The 21,211-nt window shown below is 44.8% G+C and overlaps 1 protein-coding gene across 1 annotated transcript; it reads left to right on the forward strand.

Moving 5' to 3' along the window:
* The first annotated feature begins 4,492 nt into the window (after nucleotides 1-4,492).
* On the forward strand, nucleotides 4,493-21,193 carry RFC5 (replication factor C subunit 5). Its single transcript, XM_021007933.1, has 11 exons — nucleotides 4,493-4,778; nucleotides 10,389-10,453; nucleotides 10,697-10,833; nucleotides 11,984-12,063; nucleotides 13,012-13,085; nucleotides 14,480-14,639; nucleotides 15,212-15,293; nucleotides 16,632-16,761; nucleotides 17,568-17,645; nucleotides 19,442-19,496; nucleotides 20,693-21,193. Exons 1-11 carry the CDS (start codon nucleotides 4,687-4,689, stop codon nucleotides 20,787-20,789), a joined length of 1,050 nt encoding a protein of 349 aa, XP_020863592.1. The 5' UTR covers nucleotides 4,493-4,686; the 3' UTR covers nucleotides 20,790-21,193.
* The last annotated feature ends 18 nt before the right edge of the window (nucleotides 21,194-21,211 follow it).

The raw sequence follows: 21,211 nt of genomic DNA on the forward strand, positions 1-21,211 counted from the left end.
AAATGCAGATAATAACAGGGTAATGTGAGGCTCAAATAGCATGTACAAAGCACTTTGCAAAATCTGTAATTCTCTATATTATTATTCAATATATTATCTTCACACACACACCCAGCTTCATATCATCTGTCTGCACATTTGATTAATATGTTTTCCATGAAAAAATGGAAGATCCATGAGGTCTCAGATTTTTTTGTTTGTTTTTATCTTTATATTCTCAAAGGCTAGAACAATGTGTTACACATAGCAGGGCTTAATAAATGTTTGCTGCATTGAATTATTAAACTATGCCTTCATTCAAGTGTTTGACTTCAAATGTTACTATGAGGCTAAGTAAGCAGAGATCCCTTAGGCACTGTATAAGAAACCTCCCTCCAAGGTGACATCAAATTATTTTTTAAAATTTTATTTATTCCTTACATTTTAAGTTCTAAACTGTCTCCCTGTCTCCTCCCCACCCCACACTAGAGAAGGCCACCATTTGACACAGACTTCTAAATATATTTAAAACCATACCATGCATACTTCTATTTATCAATTCTTTCTCTGGAAGTGGATAACATCTCCTTCATAGGTCCTTCATAGTTGATTTAAGTATTTACAATACTCAGACTAACATGGTTGTTTAGTTATTCTTCAAACAATATTGCTGTTAGTACACAATGTTCTCTTGGTTCTGCTCATTTCACTTTTCATTATTTCATGCAAGTCCTTCCATGTTTGTCTAAAAATCAACCAGCTCATCATTTCTTATGGCACAATAGTATTCCATCAAATGACACACACAACTTATTTAGCCATTTCCCAGGTATGGACGTCCCCTCAGTTTCCAGCTCTTTACCACCACAGAGAGAGCCGCTATAAATATTTTAAAACATATAGGATATCAAATTATTAATGACTACTCTGGTTCTAAACATTTAATGAGTTTTGAATCCATATTATTTTACTATTGTCTAGGCCACATCTTTCCATCTTTTCCGCAAGAACAGCGTGAAAGATTTTGCCAAATGCTTTGCTGAAATTGAAGTATGAATGAATGAACAGAAACATTTATCAGCCTTCACTTTGTGCCAGACACTGTGCTGGAGTTGCAATCCTGATGACTAGCACAATGCCTCGCATTTAATAAATGAATGTTGATTGGTCAATTGAATGGAAATACAAATATAAAATTAAGTGAGTTCTTGTCCTTGAGAAGTTTATATTCTATGAGTGGGAAGCAACAAATATAGGGGAGTGGTAGCCAAGGAAGGGTGCTTTGGTTTGGGAAAGCACAGACATGATGAATATATCAACAGGGCAGTTGGTTGACATGTCTGATGCACTTTTTTCAGAAGCTATGGCAATGTTGATCCCAGGTCAACAGCTGGGAGTGGGAATAGGTTTTACGGTGGGTCAAATGGCAAGATTACCAGAATGAAGAATGGCCAATCTGAAACTGGCCAGAGTGGACTCTCACTAGTGTGGTCCACACAGGCCTCAGAGCAAAAGATCCAGAGTGGAATAACCCAGATCCCTTAAAGGCATGGTCTCTAGGGGTTCTAATCAGAGTGATGACAAATAGAAGGTAGATGGAAAGATGATTACCATCCTTGTAACTCTGCCAGAAAAGGAAATTCAACACACATTTATTAAGTACCTAATACATACAAGACATTGTGTTAGGCACTAAGGCTAAAAAGACAAAAAAAAAAACACTCCCCTACCCTCCAACAGCTTACATTCTGCTAGAGAATACAATGCTCAAAATTTTAAAATACAAGATAATTTGAGGGACAGAAAAAAAACATTAACCACTAGAGCAAACAGAAAAAGTTTCATAGAAGAGATGGCACCTAAGAATTCTAAGGAGCAGAAATGAGGAGGGCATGCATTTGAAACATGGAGAACAGCTTGTGCAAAGTTGTGGAGATGGGAGATGGAGAGTCAAGTTAGGGAACAGCAGTTGGCTCTTCCAGATTGGCTCTTCCATGAAAACTATGAGCTACTTGAGAGAAAGGACTGGCTTTATCTATTTATCTATCTATTCATTTACTTGTTCCTTCACTTATCTATGTATTCATCTAACCATCTATCCATTCATCCATCCATCCATCCATCCATCATCCATCCATCCATCCATCCATTTGTTTCTTTGTCTTTCTTTATATCCCCAGCACTTAGCACAGTACCTGACACATAGTAGGGCTTTAAAAAAAATGCTAGTTGACTTGACCTGAATATAGCTTGTAAGAAGAAAAGTAACATAAAACCAGTCAGGAAAAATGGGCAGGAGCTAAGGAGTTTGAGTTCTAACCTACAGGGAATAGGAGCCACTGAAACTTCTTGGGCATATTGGTGATATGGGAATATGTATTTGAGACCTGTGCACATGAGGTATTGAGGTTGATTATAACATCATAGATCTAAAGGTGGAAGGACCTTTATAAAGCTAGCCATCATCTAGTCTAACTCACTATATATCACAAATGAGGAAACTGAGGCCCAGAAAGGTTATGACTTATCAGAGGTCACAGAGGTACCAAGTGGCAGAACTTCAATTAAAAATCAGGTCCTTGGATTCCAAATCCACTCCATCAGAGTATCTACAAGGAGACCAAAGGTGAGGAGAAAAGAGAGCAGGGAGGGAGTAGCATTGAAATAGTCCAAGAGGTGAACTCCTTCTGGCTTTCCTGGTTTCCTTCAAGGCTCAACTTAAATCCTACTTTCTGTAGGAAACCATTCCTAATCTGCTCATTTCTAGAGTATTCCATCCCAGATAAAATCCTTCTAAACTACTATATACATGAGACACCGAGGTGACACAATGGATAGAACCCTCGATGAGGAGTCAGGAAGATCTGAATTCAAATCTCTCCTCAGACATAAACCAGTTGTACAACTCTGGGCAAGTCATTTAACCTCTGTTTGCCTCAGTTTCTTCATTGGTAAAATGAGGATGATAATAGCACCTACTTCCAGGGTTGTTTTGAAGATAGAATGAGATGTGTATAAAGTGCTATATAAATACTAATAGTTATTAATAAATATATTGTATGTGTAATTTTTTGCACATTGTCTCTCGAATTAGAAGGTGAGGTCCTTGAGGGCAAGGGCCATGTTCCTGTTTTTGCCTTTCTTTGTATTTCCAGTGCTTAGCACAGAGCCTGGCTCCAATAAGACCTTAGTAAATACTTGTTTATTGGACTGACTTACTGGTGGCTACAAGAAGACAATGCAAGAGGTATTGTGGAGGTAAAATCAACAAGACTTAATTACTAGATATTGGGGAAGCAAACATAATGGAATAATCAAACATTCTCCCTCAAAAAAAATGAAATAAAATACTAGCTCCTTAAGGCACAAACTTTCCTTTCTTTTCTTGATGTCTCCAAGCCTTACCACAGTGCCTTGCACATAGCAATTACTGAATAAAGGCTTGTTCAATGAATAAATGAATGAAAGAGTGACTGGATGAAGGAAAGAAGGAAGGAATAAATGAATGAATGAATGTAGGAGTGAATGATTAATGAACGAAAATATTAATAATGGAAGGAGTGAATGAACAGATGAAGGAGTGTTTTTAAAGTACCTACTATGTGCTAGGCACACTTATAAATATTATCTCATCTGATCCTCACAACTCTATGAGGTGGGTGCTGTTATTAGCCCCATTTTCTGTTGAAGAAACTAAGGCAAACAGAGGCTAAGTGACTTTCCAAAGGTCACACAACTAGTCTCTGAGGTCAGTTTTGACTTCAGGTCTTCTAGATTCCAGGGCCAGGGCTCTACCACCACACTACCAGCTGCCAGGAAGGAAGGAAGGAAGGAAGGAAGGAAGGAAGGAAGGAAGGAAGGAAGGAAGAAATGAATAAAGGAATGAACATTTATAAAGCACCTACTGTGTGTTAAGCACCTTTACAATTATGTTCTCATTTCAGCCTCACAGCAGCTCTGTGAGGTAGTTCTTATTATCATCATCCCCCATTTTGCAGTTAAAGAAACTAAGGCAAATAGAAGTTAAGTGATATGCCAAGGGTCACACAAATTACTAAGTATCTAAAGTTGGATTTGAACTCAAGCCTTCTCGATTCCAGCCTCAGTACTCTACCCACTGCACCACCATCTGCCTCGAATGAATGAATGAATGAATGAATGAATGAATGAATGAATGAATGAACGAATGAAGGAATGAAGGAATGAATACACGTGGACCATTTTAATGTGGCAATAAATGTGGCATCTTCTTGATGAATCCATGCAGACTCTTTGCTGTCACCACTTTCGCCCCACACTCACCCGCACTTTCCCGGACCTCACCCTTCCTTCCTACCAGAAATACAGCCCGAGCCTCTCTGGACCTGGCCACACAGCAGGAGATGCTCGGTCCCCGCCCTAGCGTGTGACAGGCCCTGCCTGACTGCGCCTGTGCACGGTAACCTCGCGGTTACCTAGCAACCCAATCGAAGCCTTAGCAACCGAAATGGGCTGGGCGAACTCCCGGAAAAGCAGCCGAAGGGCAGGCGCGGCAGCAGTGGCCAAGCCTCGCGAGAGCAGGCGCGGCAGCAGTGGCCAAGCCTCGCGAGAGCAGGCGCGGCACGCGTGCGCGCGCGCGTGCGAGTAGTGGCGGGAACGAAGGGGCAGCGCTTCCTTTGCATCTGCGCTGCAGTCCCCTGTGTCCGTCCGCTCTCGGTCAGCGCCGCCATGGAGGCTCCGGCCGTCCGGAAGCAGCAGCAGCAGCAGCAGCAGCAGCAGCAGCAACAACAGCCTGCGGCCAAAAGCAGGAACCTACCCTGGTAGGGGGCCGCGTCCGGGGCGGGGGCGGGGCAGGGATCCCGCTGCCCGGAGAGGGGCCCAGGCGTGGGACTGCGCCAGGTTGGGAAGGGGCTCAGGTTCGCTCAGAGCCGAGGGCAATACCGGAGTAGGACAGCCGAAGAAAGCGAGGCCCAGGAAGGGACACGTGGGGGCTTAGAGTTAGAGCTGGGGGCGATCCCGGAGAGCGCCCAGTGAGGTCGGAGCCGAGAGCAGGGAAAGTGACTGAGGGTCGTAGGTTTAGGGCTGGGACGCTATCGATCCCTCTCCTTGATACTCCACTGTAGGTTTTCAGGGCGCCTCCGTCTCTGGTCCTCCTCCTTCTCAGCCTCGGACTTTGCTGGAGCCTCCTCCAGATCACACCCTCTGTCTGGGACCCTCTTCTCTTCTCCCTCCGTCCGACTTCGCTTGGTGACCTCGTCGGCTCCCACGGATTTAATTATCATCTCTATGCTGATGATTCTCAAATCTACTTTTCCTGCTCCAAACGGGTCTACTGACCTCCAGTCTCATATAACCAACTGTCTTTCAAACATCTGGAACCGGACATCCAGCAGATATCTGAAAGTCAATATGTCCAGACTCATTATCTTTCCCCCATTACCTTCCCTGTGACTGTCAAGAGCACCACCATCCTCCCAGTCCCTCAGGTTCAAAACCTAGGGCTCCTGGAGTCCTCATGTCTCTCACCCCCCCCCCATCCAATGTGGTGCCAAGGCTTGTCAATTTCACCTCTACGACATCTCTTGTCCATTTCACCTTTGCAACACCTTTGGTCAGTTTCACCTCTGAAGCCTCATCTCTTGTCTGTTTCACATCCCCCCCAACAGCATCTTTCAAATATGTCCCCTTCTGTATCACTTATCTCCGGCTGTCACTCTGGTGCAGACCCTCAGCAGCTCACACCTGGACTGTTGTAATAGCCTGCTAGTGGATCTGCCTTTCTCCAGTCCTGCCCCCTTCCTGCCTTTCCAGTCTCCTTTGGCCTTGCTCCCCTGGACCTACATACTCAGATCCAGGGGCACTGACCCATCTTACAAAGACACTCCCATCTGCCCTTCATTTCTATAAAATGAAGGAGTTGGGTTATTCCAAGTCCACTAAAAAAGAAAATTACAAATCAAGACGCTGAGATTCCATCTCACACCCAGAGAATTGGCCAAGATGATAACATCATTAATGTTGGAGGGTCTGCTGAAAGACAGACACACTAATACACTGTGGTGGAACTCTGAATTAGTCCAGCTGTTCTAGGAAGAAATTTTGATTTCTACTAAAAAATTATGTCTGTGTCCAAACCCTTTACTGCAGCTAAGCATCTACAGAAGGAGATCACAGACAGAAAGTTCCTGTGTACCAAAATATTCATAACAGCACTTTTTGCTGTTTACTCCTTCATTCACTCCTTCCTTCCTTTATTCTTTCCTTCCCTTCTTTGCTGTAGCAAAGAACAGAGCCAATGTCCATCAGTTGGGAAATAACAATGAACAAATTGTGGAACATCTAAGACTTCTGAACAGAATATTATTGTTCCATAAGAAACAATGAATAGGAGGAATTCAGAGGAGCTTGGAAAGTTGTATGTGTACCTGTGAGTGAAGGAAGCAGAACCAAGAATGATCTTGTCCTACCAACTCCTGAGTCTGGTCAGCTTTACCTCCACTGCATGTCTTGTCTCTGCCTCCACCCCCAAAACCTATCACCTAGACAAGTGCCATAACTTCCTCATTCCCCACCCCCACCCCCCTTCACACTCCCCACAGTCAGGCCACATTGCCCACAGCTGCCAAAGTGATCTTCCCAAATGATCTCTCTGACAATTTCATGCTCTTGCTTATGAGGCTCCGGGGAGTCCCTTTTACCTCCAAGATCAAATGCATATGCCTTAGATTGGCATTTAAAGACAGATTGGGTGTGGCCTCTTTTTGGACTTGGTACCCTGTCATTCCCCTTTATGCAGCCCAGTCAGACCAGCCTAACTGATGTCTCTCACACATAATCTTCCATCTCCTATCTCCCAACCTTTGAACTAGCCACATCCAAGCCTGTAGTGCATTTCTTCTTCACCTTCATCCCACAGAATCCCCAGCCTCCTTCAGAACTCAGCCCAGGTGGCATCTCCTGCTACAGATAGGGCCTTTCTCAATTCCCCCACAAGTTACTGGTACCACCCTCCCTCCACCCCCGAAATTACCTTGTGTTTATATATTTTTTTTGTATCAGTTTATGTGTGCGTGTTGTATCCCCTGATGTAGGCTCCTTGGGGGCATAAACTGCCTTTATTTTTGACTCTTTATGTCTTCTGCAAGGTTTAGTTCCTGGAATTTATCAAGCTTTTAATAAATGCACAATGTAAACAGAACCCACCCCCTACTGTTTAGTTATAACGATCAAGCGTCACCTTAGAGAAGAGTTGAGAAAGTAGTTCTTCCTTGTAGAAGAGTGGGCATTGAATGGTGCACGTACACGGCTACGTATACATGATTAAAAATTCTGAAATTCCGTTCTCTAATCATAACCTGTCTTTGAGCCTTATAGCTCTTCTTCCTGTTTCCCATGACCTCCGCAGTGCACTTTCCCAGGCCGTCACCCCTGCTCTGGCTCCACTTTCCTCCCTTCCCAATTTTGATCTTTACATAACTAGTTCAATTACAAGCCTTCCTCTGCTCTTGCGTCTCTTGCCCTCTTGTCCTATTAGAAGGAAGGCAGGATTTATTAAGCACGTGCTCTGTGCCAGGTACTTTACAAATATTATTTCATTTAATCCTTACAACATCCCTGGGTTGGTAGGTACTATTATTATCTACATTTTACAATTAAAAAAAAAAACAACCCAAGGCAGACACAGATTAAGTGACTTGTCCAGGATCAGACCACTAGTGTCTGAGGTCAGACTGGAACTCAGGTCTTCCTGACCGCAGTCCCACCACTCTGGCCACTGAGCCTTCCAGCTGCCTCTGTTGCTGCTCCCATCTTGCCAGAGTAACCCTGGATCTTTCCTATGTTCTGTCTCCTGCCTTCCTACTGGCATCCTGCTGAACAAACCAGGCCAAAGCCACATGCACCCATGCTGGATAGACTTAGGTTATCTAATCCCAACAGGATCCTCACTCCTGCAACTAGGCCATCATTTTACTCCCCAACACCCAGCTGATTCTCTGTCTCACTCTTCAGAGAGGCTTTTGCAAACCTTTTCTGTTCTCAAGCCTGCAGTACTGCCTCCTCCCTCAACCCTCACACCTTCTACTTTACTGAAAAAGTAGAAGCCATTTGCTGGGAGCTCCCTCTTCTCCCCATCTCAGAATCCTTCAATATCCTCCCTCATTCTCTTATTTAATTCCTCCTTTCCTTCCACTCCCCTCTACAGAAGGGGAATGGGGCGTATGGGGTGTTCACAGAGGACTAGCCCCTCTGGGATGAGGGCTGCTGAGTCCTTTCCAGAGCTGCTTATCCACCTTTGGTGTCCACCTGTCACCCAGCTCTCACCTGTGGCTCCAAGAAGCTACACATGCACAGCAGCCACACCCAGGTAAAACTGTCTCAGCAGCCGGGCTAAACCAGGTTGAAGGTAACAGATGGGCCTCACACCTATTGGTGAGTTAGGGCAGTGTCTGCCCCAAGCATGGATGGGCGGATGATAAGTTTGTTCTAATGGCCGTGAAGGTGGTAGAAGCAGGCACTGTGGAGTGTTTAGAGCTTGGTCAGACATGGAAGCTGCCATGGTCATCGTGTAGCCACTGGAGTCAGGCATCTTGCCTCTGTCCTGCCATGGACTCCGATGACTCTGGAAGAGAGAGTGAGGCTGACTTCATACAGCCCGTGAGTCAAGACTTCACCCTGTAATGTAACAGGAGAACCCACTTCCTCCTTTGACGACCCACTCTGCTTTGGGATGGCTCTGGTTCTTCGGTCTAATTAGAATCAAACCTCTGTCTGCCTTTTTGCAGTTTTCCCCGCCACTGCCCGTTCTGCCCTGTGGGGCCCATCAAACCATGCAGTCCTTCTTCCCCAGGAGGGTCCTTCAGACACTTAGACATAGGCTGCTGTGTCCCCACTCCATCTTCTCTTCTCTGAGCTAAATATCCTGATTCCTTCCACAACAAACCAGACCCATAGCAGGAGGAGTTACCCTGTAACCAAAGGCTCAGCCTCCTCTGGCTCAGAAGGAATCCTAGGCATGAGAGAAATGGTGGGGAGAGGAGAATTCGGGTTTGAGGTAATAACATTCCTTGTCCCAACTTGTGACTTCCTTTCAGTGGTTTGTGTCTGATCTCTGTCACCCATGAGAAGACTCTGGGTCACATGGCCACGGCCCTCCTTCAGGCCCCTTGGCCTCTCACCGGGGCTGTGGCAGTAGCCTCTGCTTCCAGTCTCCTTTCTCTGATCCATCCCTCACACAGCTGCCAAAATAATCTTCCTGAAGAATGAGTTTGTATCACTCTCTTGCTCTTGCCTCTAGGGTAAAGTAATAACACTTGGCTTGGAATTTAAGGGCCTACATCAGAGGAAGTGTTCTGTGAGGTTTGGATTCAGTCAAAGGTCTGCACTTGAGGCTGTACTAGAGGGCCACATGTGGCCGCGAGGCCGCAGATTCCCCGACCCTGTCCTACGTGGTCTGGCTCCAGCCTGCTTTCACAAAATTCCAGTGAACTTGACATATTTGTAGTTTGCCAGACTTGGCACTCCATCTCCCGCCGGTCTGTGTTTCGTGCATAGACTTCAATCCCCCTTCCACTCTTGTGTTCTTACCTTCCTGTGAGGCCCAGCTCAGGCACCACCCCCCGTGAGGAAGCCTTTGTGACTATTTAGTTCTCAGACTGACGTGTCCATGGCTCTGTGTGACCTTTCCCCTCCCATGTGATAGTCCTTCAGATGCTTCAACACAGCGATCACGTCCATCAGCTGTGAGCTGGTAAGGACAAGTGAGGAGTTCTTGGCCTGGTAGCCCTGACACAGTGCATTGCACATAGGAACTTAATGAATATTTATTAAATTGAATTCAGATTGAGGAAATTAATAATTGTGCTGCATCAAGAAAAGGTTCATGTACCTAGAGCCTGCAGGGACCTCAGAAGCCAGTTAGTCTAAACCCCATATTATGCAGATGAGAAAATAGACCTAGAGAGGATAAGCCCAAGGTCACATGGGTAATTGTGCCAGACGTGGGGTTTGGAATCCAGAGTTAGTGCTCATTGAACACACTGGCCCTGGCCCACGTCCTCTTTGGGAGCAAACAAGGGTGGGTAAAATTCTCTACACATACATCCAGAGCCTCATAGGCAATAGTTTGTGTTTCACAAATAATTTAGAATGCATTAAAAAAAAAACTAAAAGGGGCAGCTAGGTAGCACAGTGGATGGAGCACCTGCCCTGGATGCAGGAGGACCTGAGTTCAAATCTGGCCTCGGACGCATAACACTTACTAGCTGTGTGACCCTGGTCAAGTCACTTAAGCCCATTGCCCAGCCAAAAAAAAAAAAGAATGCATGAGAATTCTTAGTGGAAACACAATGGAATTTGAACTCTTATGTGTGCTAAAGTCTTTTTGCCTATATTTACATTCTAATATATATATATGGACATTGTTATTTCAGGGTTGAAAAATATCGACCACAGACACTGAATGACCTAATCTCCCATCAGGATATCCTAAGCACCAGTAAGTGTTGTTGTGTTTCAGAATCGTAGATTTGGAGGTCACTAGTAACCCTCGTCTTCCCATTTGGAGGGCCTGAATGGCCTGCCGTTGTCTTTCCAGTGGCAGCATAACAATATTTTTTAACACTTTGTCATCCTAGAATACGCACTAAGATTTCCAGGTCCTGGGAATGGGCTGGAGGAGCTCCTCACATAAGGAGGTAAACTTATAAAGTCTCATGACCCCTCTCTTCTCCATCTTCAGTCCAAAAATTTATCAGTGAAGATCGACTACCGCATCTGCTTCTCTATGGCCCTCCCGGGACAGGAAAGACATCCACCATCCTGGCCTGTGCCAAACAGCTCTACAAAGACAAAGAGTTCAACTCCATGGTCCTGGAGGTGAGTTCAATCCTATATTTACAGAACGATTTCCTTAGCTTTTGTCATTTGAGCCTACAACTCCACGAGGTGGGGACTCCAGCCGTCATTAACCCTGTTATGTAGATAAGGCTCAGAGAGTTTAAAACGCTTGGTTACAAAGCCTAGTAAGGGTCTAAGTTGGGATTCAAACCCAGGTCTTTTTGAGTCTTAAGTACAACAGTACTTCTGGCACTGTCTTCCAGGTGGCTGTGGAATCCAAGATACTCAGTTTATCTTCAAGTCTTCAGTAACACAATAGCTTGTTTTATTTTGCTTTTCAAAGTAAGCCACGTGAAGGAGCAGCTAAGTGGTGCAGTGCATAGACTACTGGCCCCAGAGTCAGGAGGACCTGAGTTCAAATCCAGCCTCAGACACTTACTAGCTATGTGACCGTGGGCAAGTCACTTAACCCCGATTGCCTCCAAAAAGAAAAAAGAAAAGAAGCCACGTGGGCCCAATGAGTAGCTTGAGACCAAATTAGTTATGAGGCATTTCTAAGTTTACTCTTGACAGTGGCAGCACAGGGGTGTAAGTCAGTCCTCGTTAATATAACACCCCTCCAAAGGCACCTGATTGCATTACTCAGGACGTTGCCATGTTGTCTGTCTTCTTTTCCCTGAAGCCAGTTACAGCCTCTTGAGACTTTGAAATTTGAAGGAGGGCTTTATATATTATTATATTCTATTATGTTACGTTACATGCTATTATTTGTTTGGCCATTAGAAATAGTGTCGATGCAATGTTACTGTTCTCTGCGTTTTAATGCAGTAAAAATTCTTCAGCTTATAAAAACATCCTCTGGAGTGTTGTTGCATCATTTACTTGTTGTCCCTGCATTGCTGTCCAGGATGCCCAGGCACCTGATTGTTACTTTAACTTAGATGAGTATGCTTCTCCTCTAGATGAGAACGATCAGAAAGAAGTAGGGTTGATTGTCAGAGATGCTGCCCAGTCATTAGCAGGTGTGCTTTTTAATTTATAGGGTTTTCTTTTTCTCAGTATTCTACACCTGGAGAGTTTGGTTCTGTTGGAATGAATTGAGGAAGGCTTTACCCAAGCCAAATGTTTGTATGCAGTAAATACAGTCCTCTGCCCACCATGTGATTCTGATGGTCTTTTCTCCCTTTAGCTCAATGCTTCTGATGACCGAGGAATAGATATTGTACGAGGACCAATCCTGAGCTTTGCCAGCACAAGGACAATATTTAAGTAAGAACTATTGGGTATATTTTCTCCCTGAGGATTTTGAGCAGTGAAGAAAAAGTCTAATTTATTAGCCCTTTCCCACTTCTTTTACCATTGTATACAGACAGAATTACTTAGTAAAATTTATCCACGTAAAAAAAGCATGATGTCAGGCAGCCTAGATGGTAGATCATAGACGTGGCAGTCCAAAAACATTTTCCGTGACAGATTTTACGTAACATTTAAAAATACAATTCAGTCAAAGCCTGTATTAACAAATTCTTGAAGAAATTATCACCTATGTTTTTATTGTTGACCTAAGGCAGGTTGCATCTCCACTGAGATTTATGATGTAGTTGATTTCTTTAAAATTAAGAGTGGGAAAGAGTAGTTTGTCGTGGTGTTTGGAAAGGCACAGAAAAAAGAATAAAGGACCTAAGTATGTACGGCTTGAAGAAAGAAGACAAGGGGTCATGACAGAAGTTTTGTAAAAGAAGGCTGGTGGGACATATGTAGAACATGACAAGAGTTGGGGAAGGTAGGAGGTCCTAATGCAGGGGTGGGCAGCCTGCGGCCTTCTAGGTCTTTAAGTGCGGCCTGGCCAAGGCAGGAAGCCCACGCTGGGAGGCTGGGCCCCAAGAAGCAGGAGCTCCTGGCCAGAGGGGTTGGGGAGCTCCTGCAGCTGCCGATTTTAAGGAGTTATTCTCGCTAAGATGGTGCCAATAGCAATTGGTTCCTTGCTGCTAAAGGACTGAAGATTCTGTGGGCATCCTCCACATGTCTTCACCCCATGGCTTCTCTCTGGTGACAGGATACCTTTGTTTAACAACCAAAATTGGGCTGCTTGTTCGGAGCAGGCTTCGGGTTATTGTTTCCCACCGATTCCTCAGAGCTGGGGTTCCCTGTGTGGCCAAGACGTGAAAGAAGATCAAAGAAATTCTTAAAAGTTTTATTATTTTTTTTTATCACTAGGAAAGGTTTTAAACTTGTGATATTGGATGAGGCAGATGCCATGACCCAGGATGCTCAGAATGCCTTGAGAAGAGGTAAGAGGAGCTAGTGTGCTCAGTCACATGCTCTCTTACTTATTAGCTGTTTTCCATTAACTGAATTCCTGGTTTCTTGTGTGTTCTTCATTAATCATGCCCCTGTATCCGTCTATGGAATGAGAGTTCAGTAATGGTTGGCCACAGTAAGGTGCCTGGGATCTGCCAGATTCAGTGTGAAATCCACACTTCTTCTGTTGAAAGGAGGCCTCCCAGTGGCCAAGGTTGGGGGTGTTAACTGTGTCGGGGATTCATGCATGACCAGGCGCTGTCTCCTTCAGCCTCTTTAGCTGGGTTTGATTGAGGTGCTATGAGTTTGTATGGCCTGCAGGAAGCCTTTTGTTGGGGGTGAGGGATGATCCTTCATTCCTGAGCTATTAGAATGATCTTTCTGCTCCTGGGTTTCTGAGATACAAAATATTGACAGGGAATAATTCACAAGGTGATTGTAGGAACTCATAGAAAACTGAGATTTCTTCTTCACTGTCTGACAAATGGATGCTTTGCATGAGATGACCTCATCTCGCTCTTCACAAAGAGTATTAGCAGTCTTGTCTCCGTTTTAAGATTCTGAAGTGTTGTCCTGTGAGAGATCTGGTCTTTTCAGAAGCTTCCGTGGGAGTGCGTGGATTGCAGCACATGCCTATGAAGAGGCTAATTCCTCCTCGGCCTGGGGTCTCCTCCAGCCCAAGCAGTTTTGGCAGCTTCTCGTTGGCATCTGGCTGTGGAGTAACTTCCCACCTGGGCAGCCACCAATGCAGAACATCCAGCAGATGAGCCTGGGATTGTAGGTCCCTGTGATCTAAGTCATCTCCTCAGAGAGCCCTTTTAGGGTTTCCCAGACCAGCTGTGGAATCTCACTGCGAAGTCTGCTGGCTGTCTTCTCTGTTGTCTGACTTGGAGTTTTAGTTGGGCATGGGATGGAGGGGCTGCATTATCACAGCCACAGAAATAGCATCAGGGATAGCCTTCACATGGGTGATTTCATGTTTGGGAAGAGACATGGTAGAATCAGTCAACAAGCATTCATTGAGGGAGGGGCATGGTCTCTGCTCTCCAAGAGCTCGTAGTCTGCTGGGGTGACCAAACGAGTGCCAGAGTTACGGCTGCCCCTGTCCTGTGAAGGTGGAGCTCACATGGCCCTTCAGCTCTGAGCCTGCACTCACTCCTGCAGTTCTGCCTTCTTGCATTTAGCCATACAGTGCAATGGCGTTGTCCCTATCTGTTTGCACCCCTGTTTTCTTTTCCCCCTTTGGTTTCTTCCCATGACATGAGAGCCAAAACCCTGGAGCCCTTAGAATGTTAATCCTGAGGTCTCTGTCTGTCCTTAAATCATCTCATCCTGAGGAGATTAGAGAAGTTTATTTGTGTATGTTTTGAACCTCTCTTTCCAGTGATTGAGAAATTCACAGAGAATACCAGGTTTTGCCTCATCTGTAATTATCTGTCAAAGATCATCCCCGCCCTGCAGTCTCGATGTACAAGGTTCCGATTTGGCCCCTTGACCCCTGAGCTGATGGTTCCCCGCCTGGAGCATGTCATAGAAGAAGAGAAGTGAGTATAGGGCAGGGTTGGAAGGAAGTATGGAGCAGGCCTGGCATGTCCATTGGGCTACCTTCCTCTTCCCTTCTGATTACTTGTACTCTCCTTTTGTCATTAGAGACTGCATGTGGCTAGATTTCTCTAGATCTTCATGACTAGAAGGGAAGTTTCTGCGATACGGTGTTCTCTGTGATCACATGCTGAGGAAGCACTGCCACCTGGGGCCAGTAACTCAACCTCTCTGGGCCTCAGATTCCTCATCCAGAATGAGGAGCTTGGGCTGGGACAGTTCTCATATCCTTCTTCGCTTGAGATCTGTGATGTTACGATGTCCAGAGCCTGTCATCCGACTGCTCTGGTCCAACAGAGGGATGAGTGTAGCCAGTGCCTAGTTCTAAACAGATGGTCTTTGTAGACTGAGGGGGTTGTTAGTACTCAAGGAGGCCTGAGACTAGAAAGGTCATCATTGTTTCTCAGTCACGCCTGGAGGCTGCATTTTGGGGATCCTAAAACCTACCTTTCTCCCTTTGGGGAACATTTGCTCTATTATAGCAGCTTTAAATCTGTTGCTTCTTTTCTTGTAGTGTTGACATAAGCGACGATGGAATGAAAGCACTTGTTACCCTTTCCAGTGGTGATATGCGAAGGGCTCTGAACATTTTGCAGGTATGTTTGGACTTTGAGCCACGTTCTAAACATTGCCCTGGAATGAGTTCCCCAAGGAGGAAAGAGGCAGCAGCACAGTTTGTCCGTGTGATCAGGAACCCACAGCAAGAAAGGCCCTGATGCCAGGTACCAGAGATCCTGACGATTGAGGGTCCCCCTGAAGCGTGGTAAGGAGCCACTTGAAAGCCAGGCCCCTGGAGTGCTGCCCTAGGCCTCCTTCATGCTGGTCTTGGCCTCTGGGAAGCTGCCTCTGAAGCCGGGTGGCCCAGCGTGGCCCAACCGACTTCTCTGTGTCCCATAGTCTTTCAGCTCCACCTGCCTGATGAAGATTTTCCACTCAGGCCCCACAGGCAGATATCTCATACTCTGCACAGCCCAAACCAAACTCCACCTCCTTCCCCAAACCTGCTCGTTCTCCCAACTTGATTTTACCAGTATCAGCCAAGTCCCTCAGGCCTGAAGCCTCAGTGACACCTTCAGCTTCTCCTGCCCCCCTGCAGTTGGTTAGAAAGACCTGTCCATTCTGCTTGAATGATCCCCTCCTTTGTGCTCCCACGGCCAAGCCCTGGTTCAGGCCCGTGGTCTTGAGCCTGCGTTGTTTTCATGGCTTCCTAGCTAATCTCTCTGTCTCTAGCTTTCCCCAAATCACCCATCACTCAGTTGCCAAAATGTGCTTCAGGTACAAATCTGGCCACATCATTCAGAGACTCATAGATTTCAAACTGGAAAGGACCTTAGAAGCCGTTGATTCCAGATCCTTCATCTTGTAGATGAAGAATCTGAGGCCAGAGAAGTTAAGAGCTTTGCCCAGGGTCACACAGCATCTGAGGTGGGATTTGAACCCTCGTCTTTCTGCCTCCACCTCCAGTACTCTGTCCACTGCTCCATGCTGCTGCTTAGATTCCTTACTGTGGTTCCATATTGTCCATAGGAGGGGTTTTAATGTGGGTTCCACACACCCCCAGGACATGGATAGACTTCAGAGAGTGGGGAGGGAAGGTTGGGGGTGAATAGTCTGTGAACCTGGATTAAAAAAAATTGCTTCTTTATTTTCTCTAACCTGTAACAGAAAATTTTGCATTGTTCTTCAGTTATGATTTTTTTCAAATGTTATGCTGCCAATACCATGAGGAGCCAAGTGTGCTTGGGATATGAGAGTCCCGTTCCCAACACAGAACGTTTCTCCCATGGTGTCAGGTCTTGGGGGAGTGGAGGGTGGCCTGAATCCCAAGTGGCATCTGAGCGAGCCCCTGGCTGGGTGGCCCCGCAGGCTTCCTCTTGACTCGTCTGCAGCGTGATGCCCGTTGCAATCACACTGTTTCTCGTCCTCCTGGGCAGAGCACCAACATGGCCTTTGGGAAGGTAACCGAGGAGACGGTATATACCTGCACGGGGCACCCACTCAAGTCTGATGTCGCCAACATTCTTGACTGGATGCTGAACCAGGACTTTACCACGGCGTACCGGAGTATCCTTTGCCACGGTCACCTGGGAGGCTCAGGAGAGGCCACGGCAGGTTTATCCTCCTTAGAACTTGATGCCAAATTCAAGCTTGTAGGTTCAAGGCTGCAGCTCTTCCCAGCTGACGTGGAATGGTTGCTGTGATGGGGAATGAGGGGCAGTGTTTAATGGGAGAGCATGGGCTATACAGAGGTGCGTCCGTTCCCAAGCGCACAAATGGAGCGGATGCAGTATTTCTCTAGCTCATTATTTGAAGAGTAGACAAGTATATTCTGAAACCTCTTATATAATTTTGTTCTGTCCAGCAAAGTGGTAAGGGCACTGTTCTTTTTGAGATGCTCATTAAATGAAATAAAGATGTTTTAAATAGGAGGGAATTCCAAAGAACAGAGGAGGAGGCACTTTCCTCTGCTTCTGTGAAAGGGGGGAAGGGGCAGCTAGGTGGCACAGTGGTTAGAGCACTGGCCCTGGCATCCAGAGGACCCGAGTGCGGAACACTACATATCATGTCATCTTGTTCAGTATTGCCTAGCTTTGCTGAACATTTTTCTTCTTTTTTTGTTATAAAGGATTGCTTTCTGGGAGCAGGGGAGGGATACATTCAAAATGAGGTGAAGATGATGTAAAAAAAAAAACCAATACAGATTTGTTTTCTAAAATAAATGATAACAGGGGCCTGGCTGCCTGTCTTGAAATGTGATCAAACTAAAGGATTAAAAGCCCATCATAAATCTCAGGATGTGCGATCTAGGTGTTAGTTTCCATAATCACAGTATGTTAAAAATCATTCCCTTGACCAAGCCTCCTTTCCAGATATCATGGAACTGAAAACCCTGAAGGGTTTGGCATTGCACGATATTCTGACAGAGATACACTTATTTGTACATCGAGGTAACTTGGGTGCTTTTCTTGCTTTCTTTGGAAACCACATTGTAGAAATAGCAGGCTGGGAAGAGGAACATGGTTCTTTATTGGGAAATGGAGGAAAGTGTCAGGAGCATTACTCTGCTACCATAGCTGGGAAGGTGGTCTTAAGCATAGAGTTCATCCAGGGAAACCTTTTGTCCAGAACAGTTGGGGGACAGAGAGCGGCAGGGTTCATTTGTCCTGCTGGGGTGTATCACAACCCCAAATTCTTTCTAGAAATACATTCATCACAGAAGGGAAGAAGATACTATAGCATCCTCATCTAAATTGAAACTCCCTTTAAGTAAAAACATTTTAATGGAAATTCCACAGTGATTTATTTAGTATTTCCCCTTTCAGGCCAGTATTTCTGGAATTTGGTCTAAGCATCAAGAAACTCAGTACCAAATACCCTTTTCCCTTACTGGGAAGTAACCGTCAGCAGAATGATGTCACAGGCAGTCAGTAAGCTTTTGATTGACAGTGTCTTTCAAGGCCTCTTCACTGCTGAACACCATACGACCTTATACCAAAGAGTGTGGTTTTCAGAAGCACAGATTTCCCCTTCGAGTGACGTTTCTAACCTTGTCTCCTACTTCTGTTCCCATCCCAGCAATGGCCATCACCCATTCATTTAATTGTAGAAGTTCTGAAGGTGTGATCACAATTATTTTCTTTGTAAACCCTTGCGTCACACTCAGCTAGGAGGAAAAAAAAGAATTCTTGGTCAAGCCAAGAGTTTTCTTGTGGGTTTTATTTCAGGGGTTTTTTGGTGCTGGTTTAAAAAAACATCTAGGACAGTGAAAAAGAACTTGCTTGGTTACCTAGAGGCTAAGGGGCGTCGCTCGTGTTTGTGGGCTGGCCAGAGGGACCACAAGGATTCACTGAAGATGCTGGCCTACAGCTGTTTTAATTCTTGTCTTTTAATGGGAGACTGCAGTTTCTTTCACTGCAGTGCATCCTTTATTCAAATTCAGCAGCTATTAAAATGCACAGACTGTACTTTCTAAGCCTCAACCTTTTCCCCATCTGGTATTGGGTTTCTTCTTGTATTTAAAGCCTTTAAAATCTGATTTTGATAGGAGAGCCCAGTGTAAAAGACAGTGTTAACCCTGTGAAATTTCCCTGGGCTTGTATTTTACCTATGCCAAGTTCGTGGTATTGCTGGACCGATCTTTTCTGGTCTTTCACTCTTGACAGTCACAGAAGCACAGAATTTGAGAGCTGGAAGGGGACTTGAGCAGTGATGTAGACCAGTGGTATCCAACTCAATTAGAAATGGGGCCAGTGAACAGAAGGATCCCTAGAGAAGCATATTAGCTTAGAAAAACATGTAGGGTTTTTTTTTTTTGGTTTTTTTTCTGTGTGAAATATTTCCCAATTACATTTTAATTTGATTCAGGCCCAGCGTGTTTGATGCTTCTGATGGAGACCAAACCAGGTTTCTGAAGTGAGAATAAAGGTCTCAGTCTAGAAGAGTACAGTTTCACCACTTGGTATTCAGATGCCCGGGCAGTTTTTTGGGCACTGGGGATTCTGTTGGCTCACTCTGAGGAGTTAGAGGTGAAACTATGGCTGTTTGCCTGACTATCTAGTAAGAGCACCTATATTGTAATTCTAGTTTCATTTAGATAAATTTAGTGTGGGTTGCACATATTTAAAACAAAATCTACATATTGATCAGAAATAAATATCACTTCATATAATATTCTCTGGAAAGTACAGTAGCCTAAGGGTGGGGAGTAGCTCACTCCTTTGCTTCATTCTTTTTCTCCATCCAGTTGACTTTCCACCTCCAGTTCGAATACATTTGCTGATCAAAATGGCAGACATTGAGTAAGTATCCACATAATCCCCCTAAATTGTACATTCTCTTTGAGTTTTTTGCATTGCCTTAGCCTTTTTTTTCCCCAAGATTCATTTGTATTGCTTTGGATTTCTTTTTCTCTGAACTTGATGGCCGAGACTTCCATATGCCTACTCTTGATGATGATGATGATGATTTTTATATTAATGTTATACATAATGTGTTATATTATTATTATTTACCTTTCTTCAGGGATTCTGAGTGGTTGAGTCAGAAACAGATTTAATATGAGTAGCCCATTTAAAAATCACATGAATGGTATGAATGGCAGGTGGAAATGTTAGGTAATGGTACATACCTTCTGAGGCTTCAAGGGGTTGGCTCACATTTTTTCTGAAAATGCATTTGATGTTTTGGAAGTCTACTTCAGAGGGAAATGTGTGATGGGCCTCAGAAGTGGGCAAACTACTTCGAGGGATTTGGACTTAAAGGCTGGCTGCAACAGCCTACCCAACAGTATTCCTTAGGGAGAAAAGTAAACAGAGCCTCACTTTGCCACCAGGTCCAACAAACACAATTAGCCTTTCAAGGAAGGCAGGCAGTATATAAACAAACAAGCTGTATCCATCCACTGGGGAGGGACAGCTAATCTAATTTACTGGAGGTTGATGGCTAATGACACATTTACATTATACTTTACTTTTGAGGTCACTTTGCCTATACTAGAGCGTGGGTATTGGTTTTTACTTCAGTTTCTGGCCAGATTCCTGTAATAGCAAAGCACTTACAAGGGGCCATGGTGTACCAATTGATTCAGCATCTCTAAAACAGCCGATCACCAGCTCCTTGACCAATATTCCCATTTGAAATTCCTGGTTCCATACGGAATATGTAAGATAACGAGAATGCATTTGCTTCCTGGGAGGTGGGGTAGAGGAAGCCAAAACTTTGCTTTGAAACTATCTTTTTACAATTTAGTAAGAATGGCTAAAAAGTTGAGTTTAGACAGTTGTTACTTAAAACCAAAGTTAAATCTGTTTAAGAGTTTTGTTTTGCCCTGCTCAGTGGCTCAAGATGCAGACATTTAATTGCATTGTCTTGTGGGGAGGGATGAAGCTTCCAGGCCACAAGGTATAATTTGTCTCCAAAGAAAGTTTCCCTGCTTCCATTGCTCCAGACTGTCAGGATCTCTAATGGGCTCTTGTTTAATTTTGGCTTATTGTAGACACAGACTTGCTGTTGGCACAAGTGAGAAGATTCAGCTAAGTTCCCTCATCGCTGCTTTTCAAGTCACCAGAGATTTAATTGTAGCAGAAGCCTGAGCAAAACAATTTCCAAGCCCCCAACAATGAAGAGAAAACAAGCCTTCTAATTCTCTTGGAGGAAAGCAGTGGCCCCAGAGCTGGAAATGGACAAAGAAGTCCTGGAAATGTCGACTTTCCCCATTTGGGTAATAAGGAAGTCAAAAGACACTTGGGTGTTCTATTTGCTGCACTGTTTGGGGTGAGAATATAAAAGTCTGTTTCATGGTCTGACTGTAGTGTACCCAACTTAATGAAGGTCTTTTTGCCCTCCGGGGCTCTGATCCAGGGAGAGGAGTCCCCAGGTGTGCTCCATCTGGAGCTGTCCCAGAGAATAATGTTTGTATCTCGAGTGTAATGTGTGATAATATCTTTACTTATTGTTACTGGGTTTATGGTTGAAAATAAACTTCATGATTTTCTAAGACTGACCTTTAATATAC

Source organism: Phascolarctos cinereus, unplaced genomic scaffold, assembly GCF_003287225.1.
Source record: "Phascolarctos cinereus isolate Bilbo 61053 unplaced genomic scaffold, phaCin_HiC Scaffold_4;HRSCAF=312, whole genome shotgun sequence".
Lineage (NCBI taxonomy): Eukaryota > Metazoa > Chordata > Mammalia > Diprotodontia > Phascolarctidae > Phascolarctos > Phascolarctos cinereus.

Bases quoted from the DNA above. Each gene is read 5' to 3' on its own strand.
- RFC5 (XM_021007933.1), top strand. From the start codon at position 4,687: ATGGAGGCTCCGGCCGTCCGGAAGCAGCAGCAGCAGCAGCAGCAGCAG. The intron at 10,454-10,696 runs GTAAGTGTTGTT...CTCCATCTTCAG, and splicing joins TCAGGATATCCTAAGCACCA to TCCAAAAATTTATCAGTGAA. The intron at 15,294-16,631 runs GTATGTTTGGAC...CCTCCTGGGCAG, and splicing joins GGGCTCTGAACATTTTGCAG to AGCACCAACATGGCCTTTGG.